The following is a 27,500-nucleotide window of genomic DNA, read 5'->3' on the forward strand; positions in this document are numbered from 1 at the left end:
CATGGACCCAAAAATACTATCATCCTGTAGACTGCAGAAAAAAGATGGACGATGTGTCTCCACTTCCTTCCACTATAAAAAAATTAAGCCAAAATATCAGTTGACATCTTGCTCCGATTTTTTTAACATCATTTGGAGCCCGAGTCTGCGCAGTAGTGTTTCTGAGGCGGAGCCACGGTATCAAGGTCCCGCCCACACAGCTGTCAATCATGACGTGTACCCTGTTTTTATAGCATCAAATACCTAACTAAAACCAAAGTTATTGGAACAAACATCAGCGTGATATGAAATAAGCCTGCAAAAAAAAAAAAAAAAAAAGTCTATATATATATATATATTTGAAGCGTAATTGGACTTTTTTGTTGGATTGGATCACATGGAGGGGGCGGGGTTTATGACATATACTTCACTTTGTGCTTGCTGTTTAATAATCATTTGAAACTTCAACTGGTAGCTCAAATAGTAATATGAAAAGATTTATCTTGAACTCTGTAATAGAAACTATGTATAAACCTTAATTAAACTAATAATCAAGTAAAAAGTACTTTATATTTCATGGATGATTCAGCTGCGGGAATACAGCAGCAGTGGTGGCTAGAGGTGCTGTCCTCCCGTCTTTGAAACGATACTTTCATACGTTTAGATGTCATTTTATATATATATATATATATATATATATATATATATATATATATATATTTATGTTTATTTAATATAATAAAGCAAATAAGCATCATCAATATGAGTGGAGGCTGTTTTGTCTGTTTTTGTGACTAGCCTACCGTTCCTGTAGTATAAGTTCTTTGGTATAGCATAGCACTCTACGATCGGCGTAATCCAGCATCCTTAGATTTAACCGGAAATACGTCATTCACCGCCGTGCATAGAACCTATTCATTCAGTGCGGGCTCCCAAGATGGCAGCGTTGTAGGAGGACGTGTGCTTGTCGCTCTGCGAGCAATTTCGAAGGGTTTATGATATTACTGCCATTTTTTTTAAATAATTTGATGGCAGAACCTTAAAAAATAAATAAAACGAACATATAGCAAGACGTAGTAATTGTAGGCTACCACGAATGCCCAAGTCTAAAAAGAAAAAGAGGAACTCTGAAAGTTTAACGACTTCTCAACACGTGCCGCTAAACATGGAACATCTCAAGAGTCGGTAGCCCAGAATCCTTTGAGTGGAGACGAAATGTGCTGGTATGAAACCACCCCAGAGCCATTGTCAGACACCGGTTTATTTCCCATTTTGGCGGTGGAGACACCAGAGAAGCCTGCCAAGAAAAGGAATCGTGAATCTCAATCAGGTGGGCGAAACTGGGAGACGGCTAATGCTGAACTCATGGAGGCGATACGAGCCATGACCAGCAAGCAGGATGAAACTCTCCGGAGAGTCTCTGCTATAGGCATAACTACTGAAGCTACTTCCAAACGTGTTGAGGAGCTGACAACAACTGTCAAACAGCTGTCACTGGATGTTCAACAACACAAGCAAACACTGGAGAAAATGAAAGTTGCCAATACAAAGCTCCAAGAAGAAAATAAGCACCTGAGAGAAGCTGTTGCTGAGTGTCAACGCTACAGTAGAAGGTGGTCGCTTAAGATGCACGGCGTAAGGGAGTCAAGAGATGAAGACATCAGAGGCAAGATAATCGACATCCTTGGGAAAATGGCACCAAAGCTTCGTGAAGACTTGAAACAAGGCACTGACATCGTCCATCGCGTGGGGAAACTGAGAGATGACGGCGCTGCGAGATCAACTATAGTTTTGTTTGCCTTGCGTCGCCTTCGTGATGCCGTCTGGAAAGAAGCTAAAAACTCTCAGTATTTGCAAGAGAATCATCTCAGGATTACCGAAGCTCTTTCTCCGGAGGACAGAGCGGCTCGGGAGAAGCTCTGGCCTTTGATCAAGAAGGCGCGTGATGAAGGGAAAAAGGCTTCATTCCGAGGTGCTTCGGCTGTCATCAATGGAAAAGTTATTGACTGTCCGGAATAGCCTCGTTGGCTGAGCATCTTCTTTTACCAAAGGTATTAAAGTACACATAAGCCCACTGTTCATGTGGCATTTTTGGAAAATAACTTCAATGGTCTATTTTGTTTTGGAGATTTAATACAACGTATGTAGCTAGGCTACCTTGTCGTTTAGACCTGGATTAATCTTCCTTTTTGTTGTAGCCATATGCAGGCATGAACACTCTGCCAGCGCCCGTTACAGACTGAGATGGTTGAGCACTTAATACTAGTGCTACCTTAACAGATTTTACTTTTTTTTTTTTTTTATACAGCTATATATGATCTCCTTGTTGGACTTTAAATGAGATCATGTTAGTTTCATTTACTATAAGTGCAGCCGTCTCGAACGTTCTTGATTCTAAGTTGACGGCTACTTGTACAACAGGGTTCTTGCTATTTTAAGGCAGGTTATCATCACCTTCTTGTAAGATCTTTGCATACTTTTTGCGTTCAATAGCACTTTCAGGTAATTTCTGTTCTATATCTCTGTTCCTTTATGAACTTTTTGTTTAAACGTCTTAACGTCTTGTCTTTAAATGTGAGAGGTATTCGGGACTTAACAAAAAGGAAAGCATTATTTTTATTCTGTAAAAGGTCTGAAGCTGACTTGATTTTATTACAGGAAACGCACTCTTGTGACTCTGATACAGGGTTCTGGAAAGCTCAATGGGGTAATGTTGTTCACTTTAGTCATGGTTCTAATCATTCTGCTGGTGTCTCAATCCTTGTGCATGGTTTCAAAGGGGATATTTTGGAAGTTGTGCCCTCTAGTGACGACGGAAGATGGATAACAATAATAGTTAAGCAGGACAATACAGTTTTCATAGTTTGCAATGTATATGGATTTAATTCACACTTTGACAACAAAAACTTATTCAATACCATTACTGGCAAGCTAAGGGATTTGAGGGGAAAATACGTAAATGCCTTTATAATTCTTTCTGGGGATTTCAATGAATGTCCTGACGAAATAGAGGATAGATACCCACCTAGAGCGGCTCGCTCCTCCCAAGGAAGCGATTTAATCTCTTCTCTGTGCTCAGACCTATCCTTGACTGATGCTTGGCGTTTTTTTAACCCAGACATCCAAGATTTCACCTGGAGTAATAGAAGTCTGACTTTGAAGTCGAGAATTGATTTATTTTTAGTTTCTTCTTCTTCTCTTCAATTTGTTAATGAGGTTAAACATGTTTATGCACCCCTTTCGGACCACAACTTAATTATTTTGAAACTAGGCTCCATTGACCCGCAATCGGGCATGAGAGGTTATTGGAAGTTTAACAATACTCTTTTGAGTGACGGCTCCTTTAATGAATCTGTTAAGCTTCTAGCGAAAGAGATCTTCGAGATTGACATTAATAATGGACATAAGAAAAAGTGGGAGTACTTCAAGTATAAAATTAGACAATTGGCTATAAAAAGATCTATAAGAAAGAAAAATATAATTCAGAACATGTCTTGATGAATAAGTTAACTCAATTAATGTCAAAAGGAAACATTAACCCAGAAGAAGAAATTGAGCTAAAAGCCATCCAAATTCAGATAGACCAAATATATACAGAAATGGCAAAGGGGGCATTTATTAGATCAAGGGCTAAGTGGCTGGAAGAGGGCGAAAAGAACACCAATTATTTTTTTGCTTTAGAAAAAAGGAATGCTAAAAGAAATTCTGTAACTGAGCTCTACATTGATGGCACCCTTTCTAAGGATCTTACTCACATTTCTAAATTTGTTAGCTCGTTTTATGGTAATTTATATCAGTCTAATTTTAACAGAGAAGAAAGTGTAAGTTTTTTTGAAAAAATTCAGCACAGTATCCCTATTATTAGTGAAGATTATAAAGCATCTTGTGACGCTGATCTCTCTTTAAATGAGGTTAAAAATGCTGTTGCTATGAAGAAAGGAAAATCTCCCGGGATAGATGGGCTAGGAGCGGAGTTCTATATTCATTTCTGGGAGCTTATTCAACTCCCTTTAATGCACATGTATAGGGAGTGTATTGATCAAGGGGAAATGACCACAACAATGAAGCAAGGCATCATCTCCTTGATCCCGAAACCTGGTAAAGACCCTCACTTAATTGATAATTGGCGTCCAATCACATTATTAACTATAGATTATAAAATTCTGGCCTCTGTATATGCAAATAGATTAAAATCTGATTTAAATTCAATAATTGCAGAAACTCAAACGGGTTTCATGAAAAACCGCCACATTAGCAATAACATAAGGCTCGTTTTAGACTTGCTTGACTATGCTGACAATGTTGATTCTGACGCCTTCGTTTTGTTTCTTGATTTTTACAAAGCGTTCGACACAATCGAACACCCCTTTTTAATACAAGCCATCAAGGCATTTGGTTTTGGAAGCCCTTTCATCGACATTGTCAGCATGTTCTACAAAGATATAAATAGTTCTGTTATAATTAATCAAAATACTTCTCCACGATTTCAGATTAATAGGGGGGTCAGGCAGGGGTGCAACATTTCTCCCTTTTTATTTATCTTAGTAACCGAACTACTAGCTATACACTTAGTAAAGGAAGTACATTTTGAAGGAATAAAGATTTTTAGAAAAGAAATAAAGATCTCACAGCTGGCGGACGACACCACCATTTTTTTGAACAACAAGGACCAGTTGAGCATTGTCTTTGAACTGGTGGAGAATTTCTCTTCTGCGTCTGGTTTAAGGCTTAATCGATCCAAGTGTGAGCTGTTGCCACTTCATTGTTGTAGTGACTCTGCTATTGATAACATTCAAGTTAAACAGAATGTAAAATATTTAGGTATACATGTATGTAAAAATATTATAGTTAGACAGAACTTAAATTTTTCGAATAGGATACAGAAAACCAAATTAATATTCAACTGCTGGCTACAAAGAGACTTGTCCGTCTTAGGTAGAGTATTACTCTCCAAGGCAGAAGGCCTTTCTCGCTTTGTTTACCCTTCCTTGTCTCTATTTGTAAAGGACTCAACTGCTAATCAAGTCAACAAGACTTTTTTAGATTTCATTTGGAAGAACAAGTCTCATAGGCTTAAAAAGAATGTTCTCTCTAACCCTAAAGAAAAGGGAGGTCTAGAGATTTTGGATTTTATAGATGTGGTCAACACATTCAAAATTAATTGGTTAAAAAGGTGCATTCGAAATCCTGATTCTATTTTTTTCTTCATTCCGAACTTTATTTTTAATAAGCTGGGTGGGCTCTCATTTCTTCTCAAGTGTAATTTTCTACCAAATAAACTACCTATCAAACTGTCCAACTTCCATCAACAGTCCCTCTTGGCCTGGAAATTATCCTTCAATCACAACTTCTCACCACACAAATCTCTCCTTTGGAGCAACAGCGACATTCTTATTAGGAATAAATCAGTATTCTTCCCTAAGTGGTTCGATAGAGGAATTAACCATGTACTCTGCCTATTTGATGATTCTGGCACCATGCTCTCTTATGAACAGTTTATGGAAGCTCATGATTTCCCAATACCTTTTAAAGATTTTAAATCTATCACTGATGCCATCCCTATCGGAATCAGACAATTAATTAAAAATCATCTGAGCTATGGAAACAAAGATATCAGACAGCTTTCACTTATGTTGGATGGTGTAGAACTGTCTGATAAAAAATGTAACAATAAGCATATTCGCCGACATTTGCAAAAGAGTAACTCCATTGCTCCAAGGGGGATGTTTTATTGGAATTCCTTAATAAGTGAAATAAATTGGAAAAAAACATGGTTGATTCCTCACAAATACTGTATCTCTAATAAAGCTAAAAAGGTCCACTTTAAACTTTTACATAACATTTACCCTACAAATTGTTATGCTGCTAAGTTTCTAGACATTGACACATGCTGCAGCTTTTGTAAACAGGACACTGAAACCATTCCTCATTTATTTTTTAATTGTCCAGTTACCAAAAGGTTTTGGGAAGATTTGGGTACTCACTTTCTCCAATCTCAAAATATAACTCACTCATTCACCCTGAAAGATATTATCTGTTACTTTTGTTTCCCAAGATGGTAAATATTATGACCTATTTCCCGAATCCTCTTAATATTCTTATTTTTCCACCTCTATTTAGTATGTATGTATGTTTTTTTTTTTTGTTGTTGTTGTTTTTTTTCTTCTTTTTGTTTTTGTTCTTTGTCTCTGGTATGGTATGTCTGTATAAATGTTTGATTGTATATTGATGGTTTTACACGTTTGTACCCAATGTTACCTTCAATAAAAAAAATTAAAAAATAAAAATAAAAAAATCATTCAGTGCGCGACTCTCACAGTGCATTATGGGTATTCTCTAGCCGCTGAGAGTACATCGGCTGTACACTGGTTATTGTGGTACATTATGGGATTGAATGAGGCACTCCATAAAGTCCTCTAAGGTTTCGGACACCACTGCAAATGCCTGACCCCTCAAGTAGTGACCTATCAAGGGTATAGGGGCGATTTCAGACTCAGCCTTGGATCGTCTTCGTGTGACAGACCCCCATTATAAAGTGTAAACGAAAGCTGTATATCTTCATGTATAAAATGCCAATTTATGTCGTGAAAAAATAACTAAATTTGAAAATATTTAGTTTTTATTGTTACAATATAAAAAATGTTCGACTCAATATAGTACTGTACTGTTAGATGTATCTTTATTTTTTTATTTAAATCAAATTTATATTATTTTTATTTTAATAAATTTTCTTTAATACAATTTAGTAACAAAAATAAAAAAACAAAAATAAATCTTGAATAAAGACACTATACCTCGTTTTTGGACGTGTTTCCAGAATGCAGACGCCAGAAGCACAGCCTTCCCCAGTGCAGAAGCCTCGCTGCAGCTTTAGTGTTAATGCGACAGTATTCAGCGTCTTTATCAAGCGCTGCACATCATCACTGAGGAGCGCTTGCGTTCTCACACTGATAGGGGTGTCACAATATATCGCAATGCAAAAATGCATCAATATGTGTCGTGGATATAGTTTGCCCAAAATAAAAATGACTGTGTGTGAAAAAATAGTTTTCAGAGTTTTAATGTCAGCACTACATTAAACTACTATATAATGTTGAATATAATGTATAATAATGCAATGGGGGAATATTTGTGGGTCCTGATAATCAAATGTCTGATGTTACCAGTAAGAAGTGGCTGACATTATTTTAATTATTATTCTAGTCAGAGTTCAAGCATATTCATCTAAAATAAATCTGTGTTTTCAGCTTCAGAATCATGAATATTGTTATTCTGGTGTCTCTATTGTCCTGTGCTTTGGGTTTCAGCAGCAAGTCCAAGAATATTCATTTACACACACAATAATAACAAATTTAGCATTTTAATCAACAGTACATTTTTTGTAAACGGTATGTCTTGAAGTATCGCAATAATATTGTATCGCGAGTTCAGTATCGTGATATGTATCGAATCGTGACCTGAGGGTATCAAACCCTACACAATGATTATATCACACACACACACACACACACACACAGAGAAAGTCTAAAGTGAGGTCAGTCTGTAAACACGACGGCACAGATGCACAGGTAAAAACAGCGGCTCATTTAAAGGATAATCCTCATTTAACTTTTTTAAAAATGTTCCTGAATCCTCTCTTCTTCTTTTTCCCGGTGTCCTCCGAGGTCTGATCCGCGGGGAGTGTGTGTTTGGACGTGTCGTCCGGTGTGTTTTCCTCAGTTACAGCTTCACTCGCCTCCTTCTTCTGTCTCTTCCACCACGACCTCTTCGACTTTAATGACAGTGTTTTGGATTTCTTGGACTCCTCCTTCCCGGTCTCAGAGGGAACGGATGTGATGTTCTCCGGCTCTTCTGTAGGATTCTCGGGATTGGGCGGATCCATGGTTTTTAAGAAATCCTGGATCGCCGCCGTGGGTGCCGGGATCTGTCCCAGCGCTAACTGGTACTTCGGGTTGTGGTATTTGTGTGCCGGGACTTTAACGTCTCCGAGGTTCACCTGGAATCGGGAAGTGGCCCCTACGGGTCGTTTGGGAACGGCGGCTCGGGACAAGGTGTTCGTTTGAGGCTTATTGAGGTGAAACTCCTTAAAGAGGTCCAGTTTGTCCGACACGGCGTAAAGTTCTCGGAAATCGTTATCGTAGAAATCCACCACCTGCCCGGACATCACCGTGATCATGTTCCTGTCCATGCGGGAAGAGCTCCAGCAGAAACTAAAGGATTAACACACACACACACACACACAGCAATTAAAATACAGCAGACATTATTATTATCTTATTACATGGCTCTGTGGAATACTTGATTCTGATTGGTCAATCGCGCCGTATGTTATTCCCAGATAACAGCCGCTGGGAACAGAAGCACAGGCTCATCCGGGTCACTGACGTCATCAGCGCTACACACTCGCTAGGAACGGCTTTTCTTTTTGCATTTGTTGAGCTATTAAATTATTAAAACTCAGTCGAATCAATATTTTGTGTACAGTTATTTGATTATGCCATCCAGTATCGTGGACTCGCTCTCTCTCGTTTCACACAAACGCAGCGGCGGCCATTTTGTGTCTATTGTTTAGTTCACTGTTGGATTATAAGACCAAAGAGTATAGAAGTACCAAGAGGCGAAACTCCGTTGCAGTTTTGACAACAATATTTTACTCTATAACTGCAAGAAAATGAAAGCAAAAAATCTGAACAAGTTGTGTTCCACATTTTAGGTTGATATCTCAAAAAATTAGCACACTAGCACACACACGCAAGGTCTCTCGCTCCCTCACCCGTGTGCTCTACGCGGTCTGGAGCTGCGCGCTCTTGCTCGCTCGCTCTAGATTCCGGGAGATTTTAGCTAATTTGCGGGCATCAGGGAGCCGCTATCAATATGCGGGAGACTCTCGGAACTTCCGGGAGACTTGGGATGTCTGCTATAGAGATATTAAAATCTAGAAACTACTATTTAGTTCCCTTAAATGGTAAATGGTAAATGGACTGCATTTATATAGCGCTTTCACAGACCCAATGGCCACCAAAGCGCTTTACAATATTGCCTCACATTCACCCATTCACTCACTCATTCATACACCGACGGCGGTGTCAGCCATGCAAGGCGATCCAGCTCGTCGGGAGCAGCTGGGGTTAGGTGTCTTACTCAAGGACACCTCGACACTTGGTCAGGTGGAACCGGGGATTGAACCACCAACCTTCCGGTTTGTAGACAATCTACATGAGCCACTGCCTTAAGCGCTTTTGAATTGGAACCGGTATCGTTCAATCCTATGACGGCTGTGTTGCGTTCAGTCCAAGATGGCGGAGCTGCTGCTCTGAGCATGGGTGCGTTTGTTGCAATGGAACGTTCTATTGAGTTTCGCCTCTTGGTACTTCTATACTCTTTGATAAGACACAAACAGGTACGATTTTAAAACAGTTTAATCTGAAATCAATATCTGTAATCTCCATAATTATTTATGTTGAAATGCTGTGTAATAAGTGTTATGACTGTATACAGTATCTCTTATGTCTGTCTAGTTTGATCTCGCCGCTGAAACTGCTCTCTCCGCGAAGCTTTGCTTTTAAAGACCTAATAACATATTTTAGACTCAGATCAATATGTGTCTAATTATTTACTCATTTGGCAAGTGTCCGTGTAATGAGCAGGATAATGTACATCCAATCGGTTGTTATCTCAGAATAAACCCCTTCAGGTGTGTGTGTGTGTGTGTGTGTGTGTGTTATCTCAGAATAAACCCCCTTCAGGTGTGTGTGTGTGTGTGTGTGATCTCAGAATAAACCCCCTTCAGGTGTGTGTGTGTGTGTGATCTCAGAATAAACCCCCTTCAGGTGTGTGTGTGTGTGTGTGATCTCAGAATAAACCCCCTTTAGGTGTGTGTGTGATCTCAGAATAAACCCGACAGGGTGACCAGGATCAGGTCTTCATCGTGTTTATTCTGAGATCACAAATAAAGATGAAAAACCGCACTCTCTAGTTATATCTCATATAGTTATTTATACCATATACCACAAGTGGACGTGTGCGGTTTTTCATCTTTATTTGTTAACTTCTTTATAACTCGCACCCATAAACAGTTTGGGAGTTGAGCGCGCCTGTTCTCAGTACTATTCTGAGATCTCACACACACACACACACACACACACCTGAAGGGGGTTTATTCTGAGATCACACACACACACACACACACCTGAAGGGGGTTTATTCTGAGATCACACATACACACACACACACACCTGAAGGGGGTTTATTCTGAGATCACACACACACATACACACACAAAACACACACACACACACCTGAAGGGGGTTTATTCTGAGATCACACACACACACACGCATATACACCTGAAGGGGGTTTATTCTGAGATAACAACCGGCTGGATGTACATTATCCCTTACATATATTGTCAGGTTTTGGTCACTTCTGGGTAAAAATTTGTCCCCCAAAATATAGTTAAGTAGGTACACACACACACACACACACACACACACACACACTTGAAGGGGGTTTATTCTGAGATCACACACACACACACACACAGCAATCAATTTCAGAGACAACAGACATTATTCGGAGAGTATAAACACACACTCACCTGTACGTTCCAAACATGACTTTATCTCCGTCGATGAGCATGTACTTGCTGTGGACGTTTCCCGGGATTCTTCCCAACGACAGATTCAGACCGACAGCCTTTACGCTCCGAGTCCGGACATTCTGGCGGAAACACAAGCCATTAAAGTCACTGTGAAATCAGAATGAACAATTCAGTAGGGGTGTGGGGAAAACTCGATTCATGTATGAATCATGATTCTATCTTCTACCGATTTGTCTCGATTAAAAAATGTCAAAAATCGATTTTCTAAAGTGTTAGACTTCACAGTACGACTGAGAGTTATAGGCGTTAATCACAATAAGCCGCGAACAAGGATTCAATGCGGTGCTCGCGCTGACGGACACACAGGTGAAGTACACACTCAGATGAAGTACACACACAGATGAAGTACACACTCAGATGAAGACACTCAGATGAAGTACAGACACAGATGAAGTACAGACACAGATGAAGTACACACACAGATGAAGTACACACACAGATGAAGTACACACACAGATGAAGACACACTCAGATGAAGTACACACACAGATGAAGACACACTCAGATGAAGTACACACACAGATGAAGTACACACTCAGATGAAGTACACACACAGATGAAGTACACACACAGGTGAAGTACACACACAGATGAAGACACACTCAGATGAAGTACACACTGATGAAGTACACACACAGATGAAGTACACACTCAGGTGAAGTACACACACAGGTGAAGACACACACAGGTGAAGACACACTCAGGTGAAGACACACTCAGATGAAGTACACACACAGATGAAGTACACACTCAGATGAAGTACACACTCAGATGAAGTACACACACAGATGAAGTACACACACAGATGAAGACACACTCAGATGAAGTACACACTGATGAAGTACACACACTGATGAAGTACACACACAGGTGAAGTACACACACAGGGTAAGTACACACTCAGGTGAAGTACACACACAGATGAAGTACACACACAGATGAAGACACACACAGATGAAGACACACTCAGATGAAGACACACTCAGATGAAGTACACACACAGATGAAGACACACTCAGATGAAGTACACACACAGATGAAGTACACACTCAGATGAAGTACACACACAGATGAAGTACACACTCAGATGAAGTACACACTCAGATGAAGTACACACACAGATGAAGTACACACAGATGAAGTACACACACAGATGAAGTACACACTGATGAAGTACACACACAGATGAAGTACACACACAGATGAAGTACACACACAGGTGAAGTACACACAGATGAAGACACACTCAGATGAAGTACACACTCAGATGAAGTACACACTCAGATGAAGACACTCAGATGAAGTACACACACAGATGAAGTACACACACAGGTGAAGTACACACACAGATGAAGACACACTCAGATGAAGTACACACTGATGAAGTACACACACAGATGAAGTACACACTCAGGTGAAGTACACACACAGGTGAAGACACACACAGGTGAAGACACACTCAGGTGAAGACACACTCAGATGAAGTACACACACAGATGAAGTACACACTCAGATGAAGTACACACTCAGATGAAGTACACACACAGATGAAGTACACACACAGATGAAGACACACTCAGATGAAGTACACACTGATGAAGTACACACACTGATGAAGTACACACACAGGTGAAGTACACACACAGGGTAAGTACACACTCAGGTGAAGTACACACACAGATGAAGTACACACACAGATGAAGACACACACAGATGAAGACACACTCAGATGAAGACACACTCAGATGAAGTACACACACAGATGAAGACACACTCAGATGAAGTACACACACAGATGAAGTACACACACAGATGAAGTACACACACAGATGAAGTACACACTCAGATGAAGTACACACACAGATGAAGTACACACTCAGATGAAGTACACACTCAGATGAAGTACACACACAGATGAAGTACACACAGATGAAGTACACACACAGATGAAGTACACACTGATGAAGTACACACACAGATGAAGTACACACACAGATGAAGTACACACACAGGTGAAGTACACACAGATGAAGACACACTCAGATGAAGTACACACTCAGATGAAGTACACACTCAGATGAAGACACTCAGATGAAGACACACACAGATGAAGTACACACTCAGATGAAGTACACACTCAGATGAAGTACACACTCAGATGAAGTACACACACTGATGAAGTACACACTCAATGAAGTACACACACAGATGAAGTACACACACAGATGAAGTACACACTCAGATGAAGTACACACTCAGATGAAGTACACACACTGATGAAGTACACACTCAGATGAAGTACACACACAGATGCATGCGATCTCTTTCACAGCTACACACACAATTATGAGAAAATGCACATTGTGTGGAGTATTCAATGTAAACAGAGTCTGTTATGTTCTACGCGAACGGAAACAAATGGGAGAAAATCGAATGTGTAACTATCGTGCATTCATTCTTAAAGGGACAGCAGTTCCCTTAGTTCTTAGTTTATTACTGACTGTTTCCTTGTTTTAAATGTTTATCAGTTAGGCTAGTAGTTTTTGATGTGGTATCGAAGCACTTCAAGTGTAGCCTGGTAATACCAAACTCTGCTACTTCGCTTTGCTTCGTAGACAGAGTCTGGAAGGGCATAATTGAAAAGCGTTTTCTTTCTCGCGGGGGGGCGCTTGTCTGAAGTTTAAAATCATTGGTTACCCGTAAGCCAATCACATAACGTTTGGTTATGGCGTGTGTTATGCGCATGCTCAGCCGCATCTAACTTCCACTGTAAACACATGTATGATGCGAAAACAAAACCATCGAGCGAAATACCGGAGTGAACATGGCTGTGAACGACTTTTGCAGATTATGTGAAGTAAATCTACGCATCCACGGTACAATCAGCGTCTACGTCGTCACAGCTCTCAGCCCGCCCTCTGTTCGTTGATTGGCCGGCTGTTTTCAGGCCGGGGGAAAACGGAAAGACGCTGTCTCAGACTGAGTACAGAAGCGAAATGAAATTGAGCGGAAGTACGAAGTCTGACGTAGTCAGGCTACTTCAAGTGAGCTTTAAGGAATAAATGTAAAGCAAAGTTACACCCCCCCCCCATTTATATATATATATATATATATATAATTATTTGAAAAAAAATTGCCGATCCGAAAAATGATCCGATCTGTGGCTCAAAAAACGTAAATGATCCGAACCGTGTATTTTGTGATCCGTTCCACCAAGCCCCGCCCACAGCCAATAGCAAACCACAACCATCCAATCAATTCCCCACAGACACAATCAAGCCCCGCCCACATTTGTTCTCGTTCCTCAAGCGTTTCACTCGATATACGACACAATAGAGGAGAGAAGACCAGCGCAACTTCACTTTCATGACGACTTTAAACATAATTAACGCTAATGTCTGCAACATCCAAAACCTTACAGAACAAGAGGTTTTGGATGTTGATTAAATTATTACATTGTTTAAATTAATACATTTTTAGCTAAATGTGACTTTGTATATGTACATTTCTGAAATGCATAACTTAGTCACCTCTGATAAAAGATCACTGTAAATTGTAATATGGACTTTTCCATTTTTCCATTTTCTGTAAAGCTGCTTTGAAATGATGTGTATTGTGAAAAGTGCTATACAAATAAACGTAAATGAACAAGAACACGTGTGTGTGTGTGTGTGTGTGAGTGTGAGTGTGAGTGAGTGTATGAAAAACACAATAGAGACAGAATGGACGCTTGGAAAATGAGGATAAACATTGGTTATTTGTCGGGATCTAAGGGTTCGCTGGTGGACAGGTGAATGTACCTCAAGCTCCTTCGCTCCGACCTGCATCCGTTGGCACATGTCGAGGAAGTGTGGCGTTCCCAGCTCGTCCAGCACGATGTACACGGGAACGCCGCGCTTGGACGCCTCGAACAGATCCTGCAGGATCTGCAGGTCGGTCATCAGGTCCATCACGATCGCCACGACCTGCACACACACTTCACTTACTCTCTCTGAAGTCATACGTCACGCTAAACCTTCTCATGTGAACCAAGAATAGTCGAAATGAACCAAGAATAGTCGTGATCTTCTGCCTCTGACTAGAATATCCTGATGTGTGTGAGTGTGTGTAACGGACCTGAAGCCTCATTATAGAACAACCTTCAGTGTTTCCTGTGAAGTTTCTGTTTAAATAGGAAATGTGACGTTATGGGAAAGAAGAGTGTGTTTGTCCAGAATGACCTTGCTCATCCCAGCTGACAGGGAACGTTCTGTCAGAGTTATGATCAAACGTTCTTCCAGGAACATTAATAGAACGTTTGTTCAGAGTTCTCTGGTCTTTAATGTTCTCAAAACATCAGCACAAAAACATCATTTATACATCGTTCATGGAATGTTTTTTAAATGTATCTACTTGTTTCAGAACATTCAGAGAACATTCAAAAGTAACGTTCCGTAACGTTTGAAGAATGATACAATGGAATGTTTCCTGAACGTTCACATAACCAAGAAAAAACATTTTAAAACTTTTTTTTTAAAACTGGACATTTTTGAACATTCTGAAGTAATGTTTTCATAACTTAATAGGAACGTTAGAAAAATATTCTTAGAATATATGTTTGTTAGCTGGAGACACATCGATGTATGAGTTCTGAATCTGAATGAAAATGAAATTTGAGATTTTTGTGAATATTGACTTAAATTCTGGTTTGTTTCTCACACAAAACACCATATATATGAGTGTGAGTGTGTGTGTGTGTGTGTGTGTGTGTGTGTGAGAGTGTGTTGAGTGTGTAGGCGAGTGTGTGTGTGTGTGTGTGTGTGAGCGAGCGTGTGAGTGTGTGTGAGCGTGTGTGTGTGAGTGTGTGTGAGTGTGTTGAGTGTGTAGGCGAGTGTGCGAGTGTGTGTGTGTGTGTTGATCTGGATTTCAGTTACACCAATTTAAACTATTGACTGTAAATGTAAAGCTGATTCACACCCAGTTCAGAAGAATGTTTTTGCACAGCTTTCACTTTCTCCTTCTCAAACACTCTCTTAGATTCTGATCTGCAGCTGTCAGTGTTTCTTTGTTTCTTTCTAAATGCAACAAGGAGGAAATAAGGGCATCTTTATTTCTTTATGGGTTACTGTTTATGTCTTTAGACTGATAAGATAGCAGAATGATCTCTGAACACAAGAGAAAGTCCCTCTCGCTGCTGAGACTCTGGAATCTGGTGTGACTCGTCTGTGATGTTCCTGAGAAATCATGAAAACAAGAAAATCCATTCCACATAAAAACACGGAAGATTTTGCGATTGTCACATTATACTCATGACATATCAGTTCTTTATTTAAGGTGTGCCAGATTTTTAAAAGGCAGAAAGCAGAATATCAGCCGCATCATTTCCTGCTCAGTGAGTCAGTGTTCAGTGAGTCAGTGTTCAGTGAGTCAGAGTTCAATGAGTCAGTGTTCAGTGAGTCAGTGTTCAGTGATCATTCCTCTGAAACTCAAAGAAGAAATCAAGTCTGAACAAGATCTTAAAATATCCAGCAGGAATCCTCAGGAATTATTGCTATACCTTCAGGACATTTATGATCTGGCCCCTGCATATTCATTATTAATAAAGCAGTTAATTTAGATGTGAAGGTGCAATTTACAGAGTATGCTAATGAGTGAAAAGAGAAAGTGAAACTGATCATAGTGATGAGGAATCCCCGTATTTACCATGGTAATCATAGTTCTCTCTAAGCTATTTTATTATTTTGCAAGTATTATGTAAACGTTACTTTTGATTGTTCTTTTAGCATCTAAAAAAGTATTAACACTGTAAAAAATTGAGGAAACCTGTTGCCTTAAAATTATTAAGTAAATAAACGTAATGCTTAAGTAATGTGGAATTGTCAAGTTCACATAACCTAATTTTTTCAATTAAGCATTCAGTTTATTTACTTAATAATTTTAAGGCAACTGTTTTACTAAAAAAATGAAGTAGCCTAAGTGAACTGAACACTTTTACAGTGAACATTAAAAAAACAAAAAAAAAACATTAGACTTCCAAATAAAATGTTTTAGAAAAACGTTCCATGAATTATGTTTTTGTGCTGACGTTTTCAGAACAGTATTAAAGACCAGAAAACGTTTGTTCATAACTTTGACAGAACGTTCCCTGTTCGCTGGGTTATCATTTATATTATTTATTTAATAAAATGAGCGCTGATCTTGCAGGATTCTTGTATTAGTTTGCGGACCACCGTTTAATATATATATATATATATATATATATATAATTTTTTTTTTTTTTTGACGTTCAACTAAAATATATATAAAAAAATGTTCCATGATTGTTTTTGTGCTGACGTTTTCAGAAAATTATTAAAGACCAGTTGAACGAACGTTCTATTACATTTACATGTATGCATTTGGCAGACACTTTTATCCAAAGCGACTTACATTGCATTTCAAGGTACAATTCAATTATTGTTACTGGAAGAACGTTTGTTCATAACTTTGACAGAACGTTCACTGTTCGCTGGGTTATCATTTTATAGCAACTAAAGTGATTTACTTTGGTTTAGAGTCACATTACATGATATTTCAATTTCTTTAATATAAGGAGCGCTGACCTTGCAGGATTCTTGTATTAGTTTGCGGACCACCTCCTTGATGTGCGGGCTGTTCTCTTTGGGCGGGTGTGTGTACACAGACACTCGGGTGACCCCTTTAAAGAGCCCTGATGAGGGCCAGCCGAGGTCGAGTGGAGGAACCTCAGTGTCCGACATCTGAGGCCAGTATGTGGAGCGCATCGAGCCGCTCGCGTCGCGTTTCGCTCGGTTCTCCGACGCCCCTCCATCGTCGTCCTCGTGCTGATATTTGACGAAGGTGCTCGTGATGGCCTTGATCTCCCGCGCCGACAGAAAGTCTTGGCTCTTCTCGTCCTTCAGGAGGCTCTTGAACGCGCCGTCTCCGTGCGCGAGGAGCGCCTCGAGGGCGGCGCGTTGCTGCTCGCTGTAGTAGAACTGTGGCCGGGATTCGGGCACCGCGGTGGGCATGAGCCCGTCCTCCAGACACACGAGCTGCGACTCCGCCATGACGCGACGCGACCTCCTGCTCGCCTTAACGCGCTCGGAATGCGGCGCGAGCGGGAGTGTCTCACCTGAGCTCGAGCTCGCGGGCAGGTGTAGCTCCGCGGGTGGGTGGAGTTCACGAGAAATACAGTGCTAGTAGGGGAACTTTGTTCAAGCAAGAATGACTCAAACTATGAGGGAGCAAGCAATAGCCGAATAGCCGTAATATTCCACCGTCTAGGTTAACTTTAACTTTAATTTATTTTAACATTTATTTACAGAATAGGCCTACAAAAGAGCCAGGGGTTCCGTGTAGGTTAATTATAGATCCGATATAGTCCAGCTGTGAGTAACACACTTCTAGACAAAATAACCTTGAATTTGGTGGTTACATGTCGTTTTTGCCAAAATAACTTGCGAGATGTATGATTTTCCATCATGTAAGCAAAGTAAACAGTGATTACAATGTGTTTGGTTTCATTTTATTTATTTGGTTTCATTTGATTCGATGATTTAGACGTCTATTAAATTTTCACTGACAGCCCAAATTTAGCCTTGTTTTAGCCTGGATGTCAGGGCTGTGTTTGGACGCTATTAGACGTCTTTTAAACGCAAAATTGCTTTTGGTCATCATAAAATGTAGAAAATCAAACTCAGTTTTTAAAAGAAAATTGTGTAGTCGTGATAAGCTTATGTAAAACATTTGAACAAATATTCTGGTCAAGCTCGGGTAAATTAAACAAAATAAATGAAATGGAAGATCAAAAATGTTCACCCTGTTAGGGACAGATAAAAATGAGGTGAGAGACAACAGCAGAGTGTTCAATTGAAAAGCTAAATTCAAGCAATAGCCGTCATTTCACCGTCTAGGTTAACTATAGACCCGATATAGTCCGGCTATGAGTAACACACTTCTAGCCAAAATAACCTTGAATTTGGTAACATGTTGTTTTTGCCAAAATAAATTGTTTCATTTCTTCACTCTTCGTTATCTAATTGAAGACTAGTCTATTCTTGGGCTGTGGTTTAGACGTCTATTCAATTTTCACTGACAGCCCAAATTTTGCCTTCTTTTAGAGTGGACAAACTGATAACAGGCTGGATAAAATAATAACAGGATGGACAAACTGATAACAAGGTAGAAGTTGTATAAAGAATGGATGTAACACTAACATGGACACTAAAAGGTGGACTCTTAACAGTGTCGACACTAACAGGGTGGAGACAGGTGAACACTAACAAGTGGACTCTAACAAGTAGACACTAACAGATGGACTCTAAAAGAGTGAGCAGTAACAGGGTGCACACTAACAGGTGGACACTAAAAGGGTGGAGACAAACAGGTGAACACTAACAGGTGGACACTAACGGGTGGACACTAACAGGGTAGACACTAAAAGGGTGGAGACAAACAGGTGAACACTAACAGGTGGACACTAACGGGTAGACACTAACAGGGTAGACACTAAAAGGGTGAAGACAAACAGGTGAACACTAACAGGTGGACACTAACGGGTAGACACTGACAGGTGGACACTAAAAGGGTGGAGACAAACAGGTGAACACTAACAGGTGGACACTAACGGGTAGACACTAATAGGGTAGACACTAAAAGGGTGGAGACAAACAGGTGAACACTAACAGGTGGACACTAACGGGTAGACACTAACAGGGTAGACACTAACAGATGGACACTAATGGGTGGAAACTAACAGATGGACTCTAATGGGTAGACACTAACAGGGAAGACACTAACAGATGGACACTAATGGGTGGACACTAACAGATCGACTCTAATGGGTAGACACTAACAGGGTAGACACTAACAGATGGACACTAATGGGTGGACACTAACAGATGGACTCTAATGGGTAGACACTAACAGGGTAGACACTAACAGATGGACTCTAACGGGTAGACACTAACAGGGTAGACACTAACAGATGGACACTAATGGGTGGACACTAACAGATGGACTCTAATGGGTAGACACTAACAGGGTAGACACTAACAGATGGACTCTAACGGGTAGACACTAACAGGGTAGACACTAACAGATGGACACTAATGGGTGGACACTAACAGATGGACTCTAATGGGTAGACACTAGCAGGGATGACACTAATGGGTGGACACTAACAGATGGACTCTAATGGGTAGACACTAACAGGGTAGACACTAACAGATGGACTCTAACGGGTAGACACTAACAGGGAAGACACTAACAGATGGACACTAATGGGTGGACACTAACAGATGGACTCTAATGGGTAGACACTAACAGGGTAGACACTAACAGATGGACTCTAACAGGGTGGACACTAACAGATGGACTCTAAAAGAGTGAGCAGTAACAGGGTGCACACTAACAGGGTGGACACTCACAGGTGGACACTCACAGGTGAACACTAACAGGGTGGACACTAACAGGGTGGACACTCACAGGTGGACACTCACAGGTGGACACTCACAGGTGGACACTCACAGGTGAACACTAACAGGGTGAACACTAACAGGGTGGACACTAACAGGGTGGACACTAACAGGAGGACACTAACAGGGTGGACACTCACAGGAGGACACTAACAGGGTGGACACTCACAGGTGAACACTAACAGGGTGGACACTAACAGGGTGGACACTCACAGGTGGACACTAACAGGGTGGACACTCATAGGGTGGACACTAACAGGGTGGACACTCACAGGTGGACACTAACAGGGTGAACACTCACAGGTGAACACTAACAGGGTGAACACTAACAGGGTGGACACTCACAGGTGAACACTAACAGGGTGGACACTCACAGGTGGACACTAACAGGGTGGACACTCACAGGTGGAGTGTTTCATTTCTTCACTCTTCGTTATCTAATTGAAGACTAGTCTATTCTTGGGCTGTGGTTTAGACGTCTATTCAATTTTCACTGACAGCCCAAATTTTGCCTTCTTTTAGAGTGGACAAACTGATAACAGGCTGGATAAAATAATAACAGGATGGACAAACTGATAACAAGGTAGAAGTTGTATAAAGAATGGATGTAACACTAACATGGACACTAAAAGGTGGACTCTTAACAGTGTCGACACTAACAGGGTGGAGACAGGTGAACACTAACAAGTGGACTCTAACAAGTAGACACTAACAGATGGACTCTAAAAGAGTGAGCAGTAACAGGGTGCACACTAACAGGTGGACACTAAAAGGGTGGAGACAAACAGGTGAACACTAACAGGTGGACACTAACGGGTGGACACTAACAGGGTAGACACTAAAAGGGTGGAGACAAACAGGTGAACACTAACAGGTGGACACTAACGGGTAGACACTAACAGGGTAGACACTAAAAGGGTGGAGACAAACAGGTGAACACTAACAGGTGGACACTAACGGGTAGACACTAACAGGGTAGACACTAAAAGGGTGGAGACAAACAGGTGAACACTAACAGGTGGACACTAACGGGTAGACACTAACGGTAGACACTAACAGATGGACACTAATGGGTGGACACTAACAGATGGACTCTAATGGGTAGACACTAACAGGGAAGACACTAATGGCGCGTTTCCACCGAGCGGTACGGTACGGTACGGTACGGGTCGGTACCCTTTTATTTGCGTTTCCACTGCCAAAAGTTGAGAATGGTACCAAAAAGCCGAACCGTACCGTACCACTTTTTGGGTACCCTTCCGTTGGGGTACCTAGCACAGTGGTACGGTACTAAAAGGTGGAGCTAGACTCACTGCAGGACGTTGATTGGTTGACAGAGAATCGTCACTTGCGCGTGCTACGAGGGGAATGACAACATAAGAAGCGCCATTTTTTTATATACAGTTTAATATAATATACTGTTACTGTGTCACGAAATGTAATTTTAAGAGTTTTTCAGGCGAGAATGTAGTTGTTTAAAGCTCTAATCTGTGGTTTATTTATAAAGATGATTTGTTTTTCCCCGGTTGTGAGATCCATGCGATCAGCGGGCGCTCGGCGCTCATGTTTCCCGGCTGGATGAGCCTTTCCTCGGCTAAGTTAGTTCTTCTGACGTTCGCCGATGACTCCGACGGTAGTGGTTAAACATGAGATATAATTCGTCTTGTGCAGACCTAACGGGCGATCTTTGGTCTCGTGAATATATAATTCGTTCCCTGTCAATCGTTTTGACTGAGGGCTAAGTTTAGTTTCATATTATAGGCTATTTGTATTTAACTTTACTGTTGTAATGTTAGACTAGCGCAGCATTTGGACATTTGACTGAATTGTTTGCTTTATTTCTTATTGTATAGCTTCTTGTACCTTTTACTTAAACTTTTATATTGGCTATTATTGATAAAACTGAAATTTTACAAAAAGAAATATGGTTTCTTGTCATTTTCTTTTTACAAGATTATCACTGATGTTTATTGCAACATTTGTACAAATGCATATATTGCCTGTAATGTGTAATTTTTTTTATTATTTAAACGAAAAGAGGTAACGTTAGGGTTGTGTTTTAAATCGTTTTGTTATAAATAGAATAACGTATAACGTGCAGTGAATAATCAATATGCGTTGCGCATGAACCACATTTGTGTCCCTATAATGTTTAATTTATTTAAATGAAAACGAAAAGAGGCAGAGTAGTGTTTTATAACATATTTCGTTTTATTGTTGCTTAAATTTGTACATACAGAGTAACAGAGATAACCGGAGTAGCAGAGCGAGCTGAGTGACGCTTTTAAGAACGCGCTGTACCATGTGCATGTAGGAGTGAGTCGCACATGGCAAGTACAAACTTTGCGTACTTAATATTGAGAAAAGCCTAATGTCGGCGCTTGTCTTCTTGTGACAAACATGTCGAGGAGCAAGAACAAGATCTGCTGTATGTCATCCATTGTAGTTTACTATGTTCTTCTTCGCGCGAAAATTACGTCGATCGAAACACCACGCCTATCAAGTAAGGGTACTGTTGGCAGTGGAAACGCTAGCCAGATCATGGTTAACAGACCCGAACCGTACCGTACTGTACCGTACCGTACTGTACTGCTCAGTGGAAACGAGCCATAACAGATGGACACTAACAGGGAAGACACTAACAGATGGACACTAATGGGTGGACACTAACAGATGGACTCTAATGGGTAGACACTAACAGGGAAGACACTAACAGATGGACACTAATGGGTGGACACTAACAGATCGACTCTAATGGGTAGACACTAACAGGGTAGACACTAACAGATGGACACTAATGGGTGGACACTAACAGATGGACTCTAATGGGTAGACACTAACAGGGTAGACACTAACAGATGGACTCTAACGGGTAGACACTAACAGGGTAGACACTAACAGATGGACACTAATGGGTGGACACTAACAGATGGACTCTAATGGGTAGACACTAACAGGGTAGACACTAACAGATGGACTCTAACGGGTAGACACTAACAGGGTAGACACTAACAGATGGACACTAATGGGTGGACACTAACAGATGGACTCTAATGGGTAGACACTAACAGGGATGACACTAATGGGTGGACACTAACAGATGGACTCTAATGGGTAGACACTAACAGGGTAGACACTAACAGATGGACTCTAACGGGTAGACACTAACAGGGAAGACACTAACAGATGGACACTAATGGGTGGACACTAACAGATGGACTCTAATGGGTAGACACTAACAGGGTAGACACTAACAGATGGACTCTAACGGGTAGACACTAACAGGGAAGACACTAACAGATGGACACTAATGGGTGGACACTAACAGATGGACTCTAATGGGTAGACACTAACAGGGTAGACACTAACAGATGGACTCTAACAGGGTGGACACTCACAGGTGGACACTCACAGGTGGACACTAACAGGGTGAACACTAACAGGGTGGACACTAACAGGGTGGACACTAACAGGTGGACACTAACAGGGTGGACACTCACAGGAGGACACTAACAGGGTGGACACTCACAGGTGAACACTAACAGGGTGGACACTAACAGGGTGGACACTCACAGGTGGACACTAACAGGGTGGACACTCACAGGGTGGACACTAACAGGGTGGACACTCACAGGTGGACACTAACAAGGTGGACACTCACAGGTGAACACTAACAGGGTGAACACTAACAGGGTGGACACTCACAGGTGAACACTAACAGGGTGAACACTAACAGGGTGAACACTAACAGGGTGGACACTCACAGGTGGACACTAACAGGGTGGACACTCACAGGTGAACACTAACAGGGTGGACACTCACAGGTGGACACTAACAGGGTGGACACTCACAGGTGGAGTGTTTCATTTCTTCACTCTTCGTTATCTAATTGAAGACTAGTCTATTCTTGGGCTGTGGTTTAGACGTCTATTCAATTTTCACTGACAGCCCAAATTTTGCCTTCTTTTAGAGTGGACAAACTGATAACAGGCTGGATAAAATAATAACAGGATGGACAAACTGATAACAAGGTAGAAGTTGTATAAAGAATGGATGTAACACTAACATGGACACTAAAAGGTGGACTCTTAACAGTGTCGACACTAACAGGGTGGAGACAGGTGAACACTAACAAGTGGACTCTAACAAGTAGACACTAACAGATGGACTCTAAAAGAGTGAGCAGTAACAGGGTGCACACTAACAGGTGGACACTAAAAGGGTGGAGACAAACAGGTGAACACTAACAGGTGGACACTAACGGGTGGACACTAACAGGGTAGACACTAAAAGGGTGGAGACAAACAGGTGAACACTAACAGGTGGACACTAACGGGTAGACACTAACAGGGTAGACACTAAAAGGGTGAAGACAAACAGGTGAACACTAACAGGTGGACACTAACGGGTAGACACTAACAGGTGGACACTAAAAGGGTGGAGACAAACAGGTGAACACTAACAGGTGGACACTAACGGGTAGACACTAACAGGGTAGACACTAAAAGGGTGGAGACAAACAGGTGAACACTAACAGGTGGACACTAACGGGTAGACACTAACGGTAGACACTAACAGATGGACACTAATGGGTGGACACTAACAGATGGACTCTAATGGGTAGACACTAACAGGGAAGACACTAACAGATGGACACTAATGGGTGGACACTAACAGATGGACTCTAATGGGTAGACACTAACAGGGAAGACACTAACAGATGGACACTAATGGGTGGACACTAACAGATGGACTCTAATGGGTAGACACTAACAGGGTAGACACTAACAGATGGACTCTAACGGGTAGACACTAACAGGGTAGACACTAACAGATGGACACTAATGGGTGGACACTAACAGATGGACTCTAATTGGTAGACACTAACAGGGTAGACACTAACAGATGGACTCTAACGGGTAGACACTAACAGGGTAGACACTAACAGATGGACACTAATGGGTGGACACTAACAGATGGACTCTAATGGGTAGACACTAACAGGGATGACACTAATGGGTGGACACTAACAGATGGACTCTAATGGGTAGACACTAACAGGGTAGACACTAACAGATGGACTCTAATGGGTAGACACTAACAGGGAAGACACTAACAGATGGACACTAATGGGTGGACACTAACAGATGGACTCTAATGGGTAGACACTAACAGGGTAGACACTAACAGATGGACTCTAACAGGGTGGACACTAACAGATGGACTCTAAAAGAGTGAGCAGTAACAGGGTGCACACTAACAGGGTGGACACTCACAGGTGGACACTCACAGGTGAACACTAACAGGGTGGACACTAACAGGGTGGACACTCACAGGTGAACACTAACAGGGTGGACACTAACAGGGTGGACACTCACAGGTGGACACTAACAGGGTGGACACTCACAGGGTGGACACTAACAGGGTGGACACTCACAGGTGGACACTAACAGGGTGGACACTAACAGGGTGGACACTCACAGGTGGACACTAACAGGGTGGACACTCACAGGGTGGACACTAACAGGGTGGACACTCACAGGTGGACACTAACAGGGTGGACACTCACAGGTGAACACTAACAGGGTGAACACTAACAGGGTGGACACTCACAGGTGAACACTAACAGGGTGAACACTAACAGGGTGAACACTAACAGGGTGGACACTCACAAGTGAACACTAACAGGGTGGACACTCACAGGTGGACACTAACAGGGTGGACACTCACAGGTGGACACTCACAGGTGAACACTAACAGGGTGGACACTCACAGTTGAACACTAACAGGGTGAACACTAACAGGGTGGACACTCATAGGTGGACACTAACAGGGTGGACACTCACAGGTGGACACTCACAGGTGGACACTAACAGAATGGACACTCACAGGTGGACACTCACAGGTGGACACTAACAGGATGGACACTAACAGGGTGTACACTAACAGGGTGGACACTAACAGGGTGGACACTCACAGGTGAACACTAACAGGGTGGACACTAACAGGGTGGACACTCACAGGTGGACACTCACAGGTGGACACTAACAGGTGGACACTCACAGGTGGACACTCACAGGTGGACACTAACAGGTGGACACTAACAGGGTGGACACTCACAGGTGAACACTAACAGGGTGAACACTAACAGGGTGGACACTCACAGGTGGACACTAACAGGGTGGACACTCACAGGGTGGACACTCACAGGTGGACACTAACAGGGTGGACACTCACAGGTGAACACTAACAGGGTGAACACTAACAGGGTGGACACAGGTGAACACTAACAGGGTGAACACTAACAGGGTGGACACTCACAGGTGAACACTAACAGGGTGAACACTAACAGGGTGGACACAGGTGAACACTAACAGGGTGAACACTAACAGGGTGGACACTCACAGGTGGACACTAACAGGGTGGACACTCACAGGTGAACACTAACAGGGTGGACACTAACAGGGTGGACAATCACAGGTGGACACTAACAGGGTGGACACTCACAGGTGGACACTAACAGGGTGGACACTAACAGGGTGGACAATCACAGGTGGACACTAACAGGGTGGACACTCACAGGTGGACACTCACAGGTGAACACTAACAGGGTGGACACTAACAGGGTGGACAATCACAGGTGGACACTAACAGGGTGGACACTCACAGGTGGACACTTACAGGTGGACACTAACAGGGTGGACACTAACAGGGTGGACAATCACAGGTGGACACTAACAGGGTGGACACTCACAGGTGAACACTAACAGGTGAACACTAACAGGGTGGACACTCACAGGTGGACACTAACAGGGTGGACATTCACAGGTGAACACTAACAGGGTGAACACTAACAGGGTGGACACTCACAGGTGGACACTCACAGGTGAACACTAACAGGGTGGACACTAACAGGGTGGACACTCACAGGTGAACACTAACAGGTGAACACTAACAGGGTGGACACTAACAGGTGGACACTAACAGGGTGGACACTCACAGGTGGACACTCACAGGTGGACACTCACAGGTGAACACTAACAGGGTGGACACTAACAGGGTGGACACTCACAGGTGAACACTAACAGGTGAACACTAACAGGGTGGACACTTACAGGTGGACTCTAAAAGAGTGAGCATTAACAGGGTGGACACTCACAGGTGGACTTTGTTTTTCATTGTTTAATTTGTTTAAAATTCATAAGAATTGTATGGTCTTTAAAACTGCACTTTTAAACAGATGATTTTCATACTAACTTTTTTCATATTTCCCTTAACAGGGTGGACGTACTAAGGTTGACCACATCAAATTTAAAAGATAAAACTGGTAAGAAAATAGACAGTTAAAATAATCGAGCATCTTGATTATTATCATTCAACAGTTTAAGGCAGTAAGATCATGATGT

The 27,500-nt window shown here is 41.7% G+C and overlaps 2 protein-coding genes across 2 annotated transcripts in view; both read right to left on the minus strand.

Annotated features, from left to right (window-relative positions):
* The window catches only part of LOC311091863 (uncharacterized protein), a gene marked incomplete at both ends in the record, with an annotated part of 463,820 nt that overhangs the window by 63,037 nt on the left and 373,283 nt on the right, over positions 1 to 27,500 (minus strand). The window lies entirely within an intron of this gene.
* Positions 7,324 to 17,874, minus strand: fam83fb (family with sequence similarity 83 member Fb). The gene is made up of 4 exons (XM_084127940.1): positions 17,221 to 17,874; positions 14,440 to 14,604; positions 10,577 to 10,698; positions 7,324 to 8,189 (listed from the first exon to the last, which is right to left on the minus strand). The coding sequence occupies exons 1-4, from the start codon at positions 17,683 to 17,685 to the stop codon at positions 7,580 to 7,582; spliced, it is 1,362 nt and encodes a 453-aa protein (XP_083984066.1). The 5' UTR covers positions 17,686 to 17,874; the 3' UTR covers positions 7,324 to 7,579.

This window comes from Abramis brama (assembly GCF_963993115.1).
Source record: "Abramis brama genome assembly, chromosome: 11".
Taxonomy (NCBI): domain Eukaryota; kingdom Metazoa; phylum Chordata; class Actinopteri; order Cypriniformes; family Leuciscidae; genus Abramis; species Abramis brama.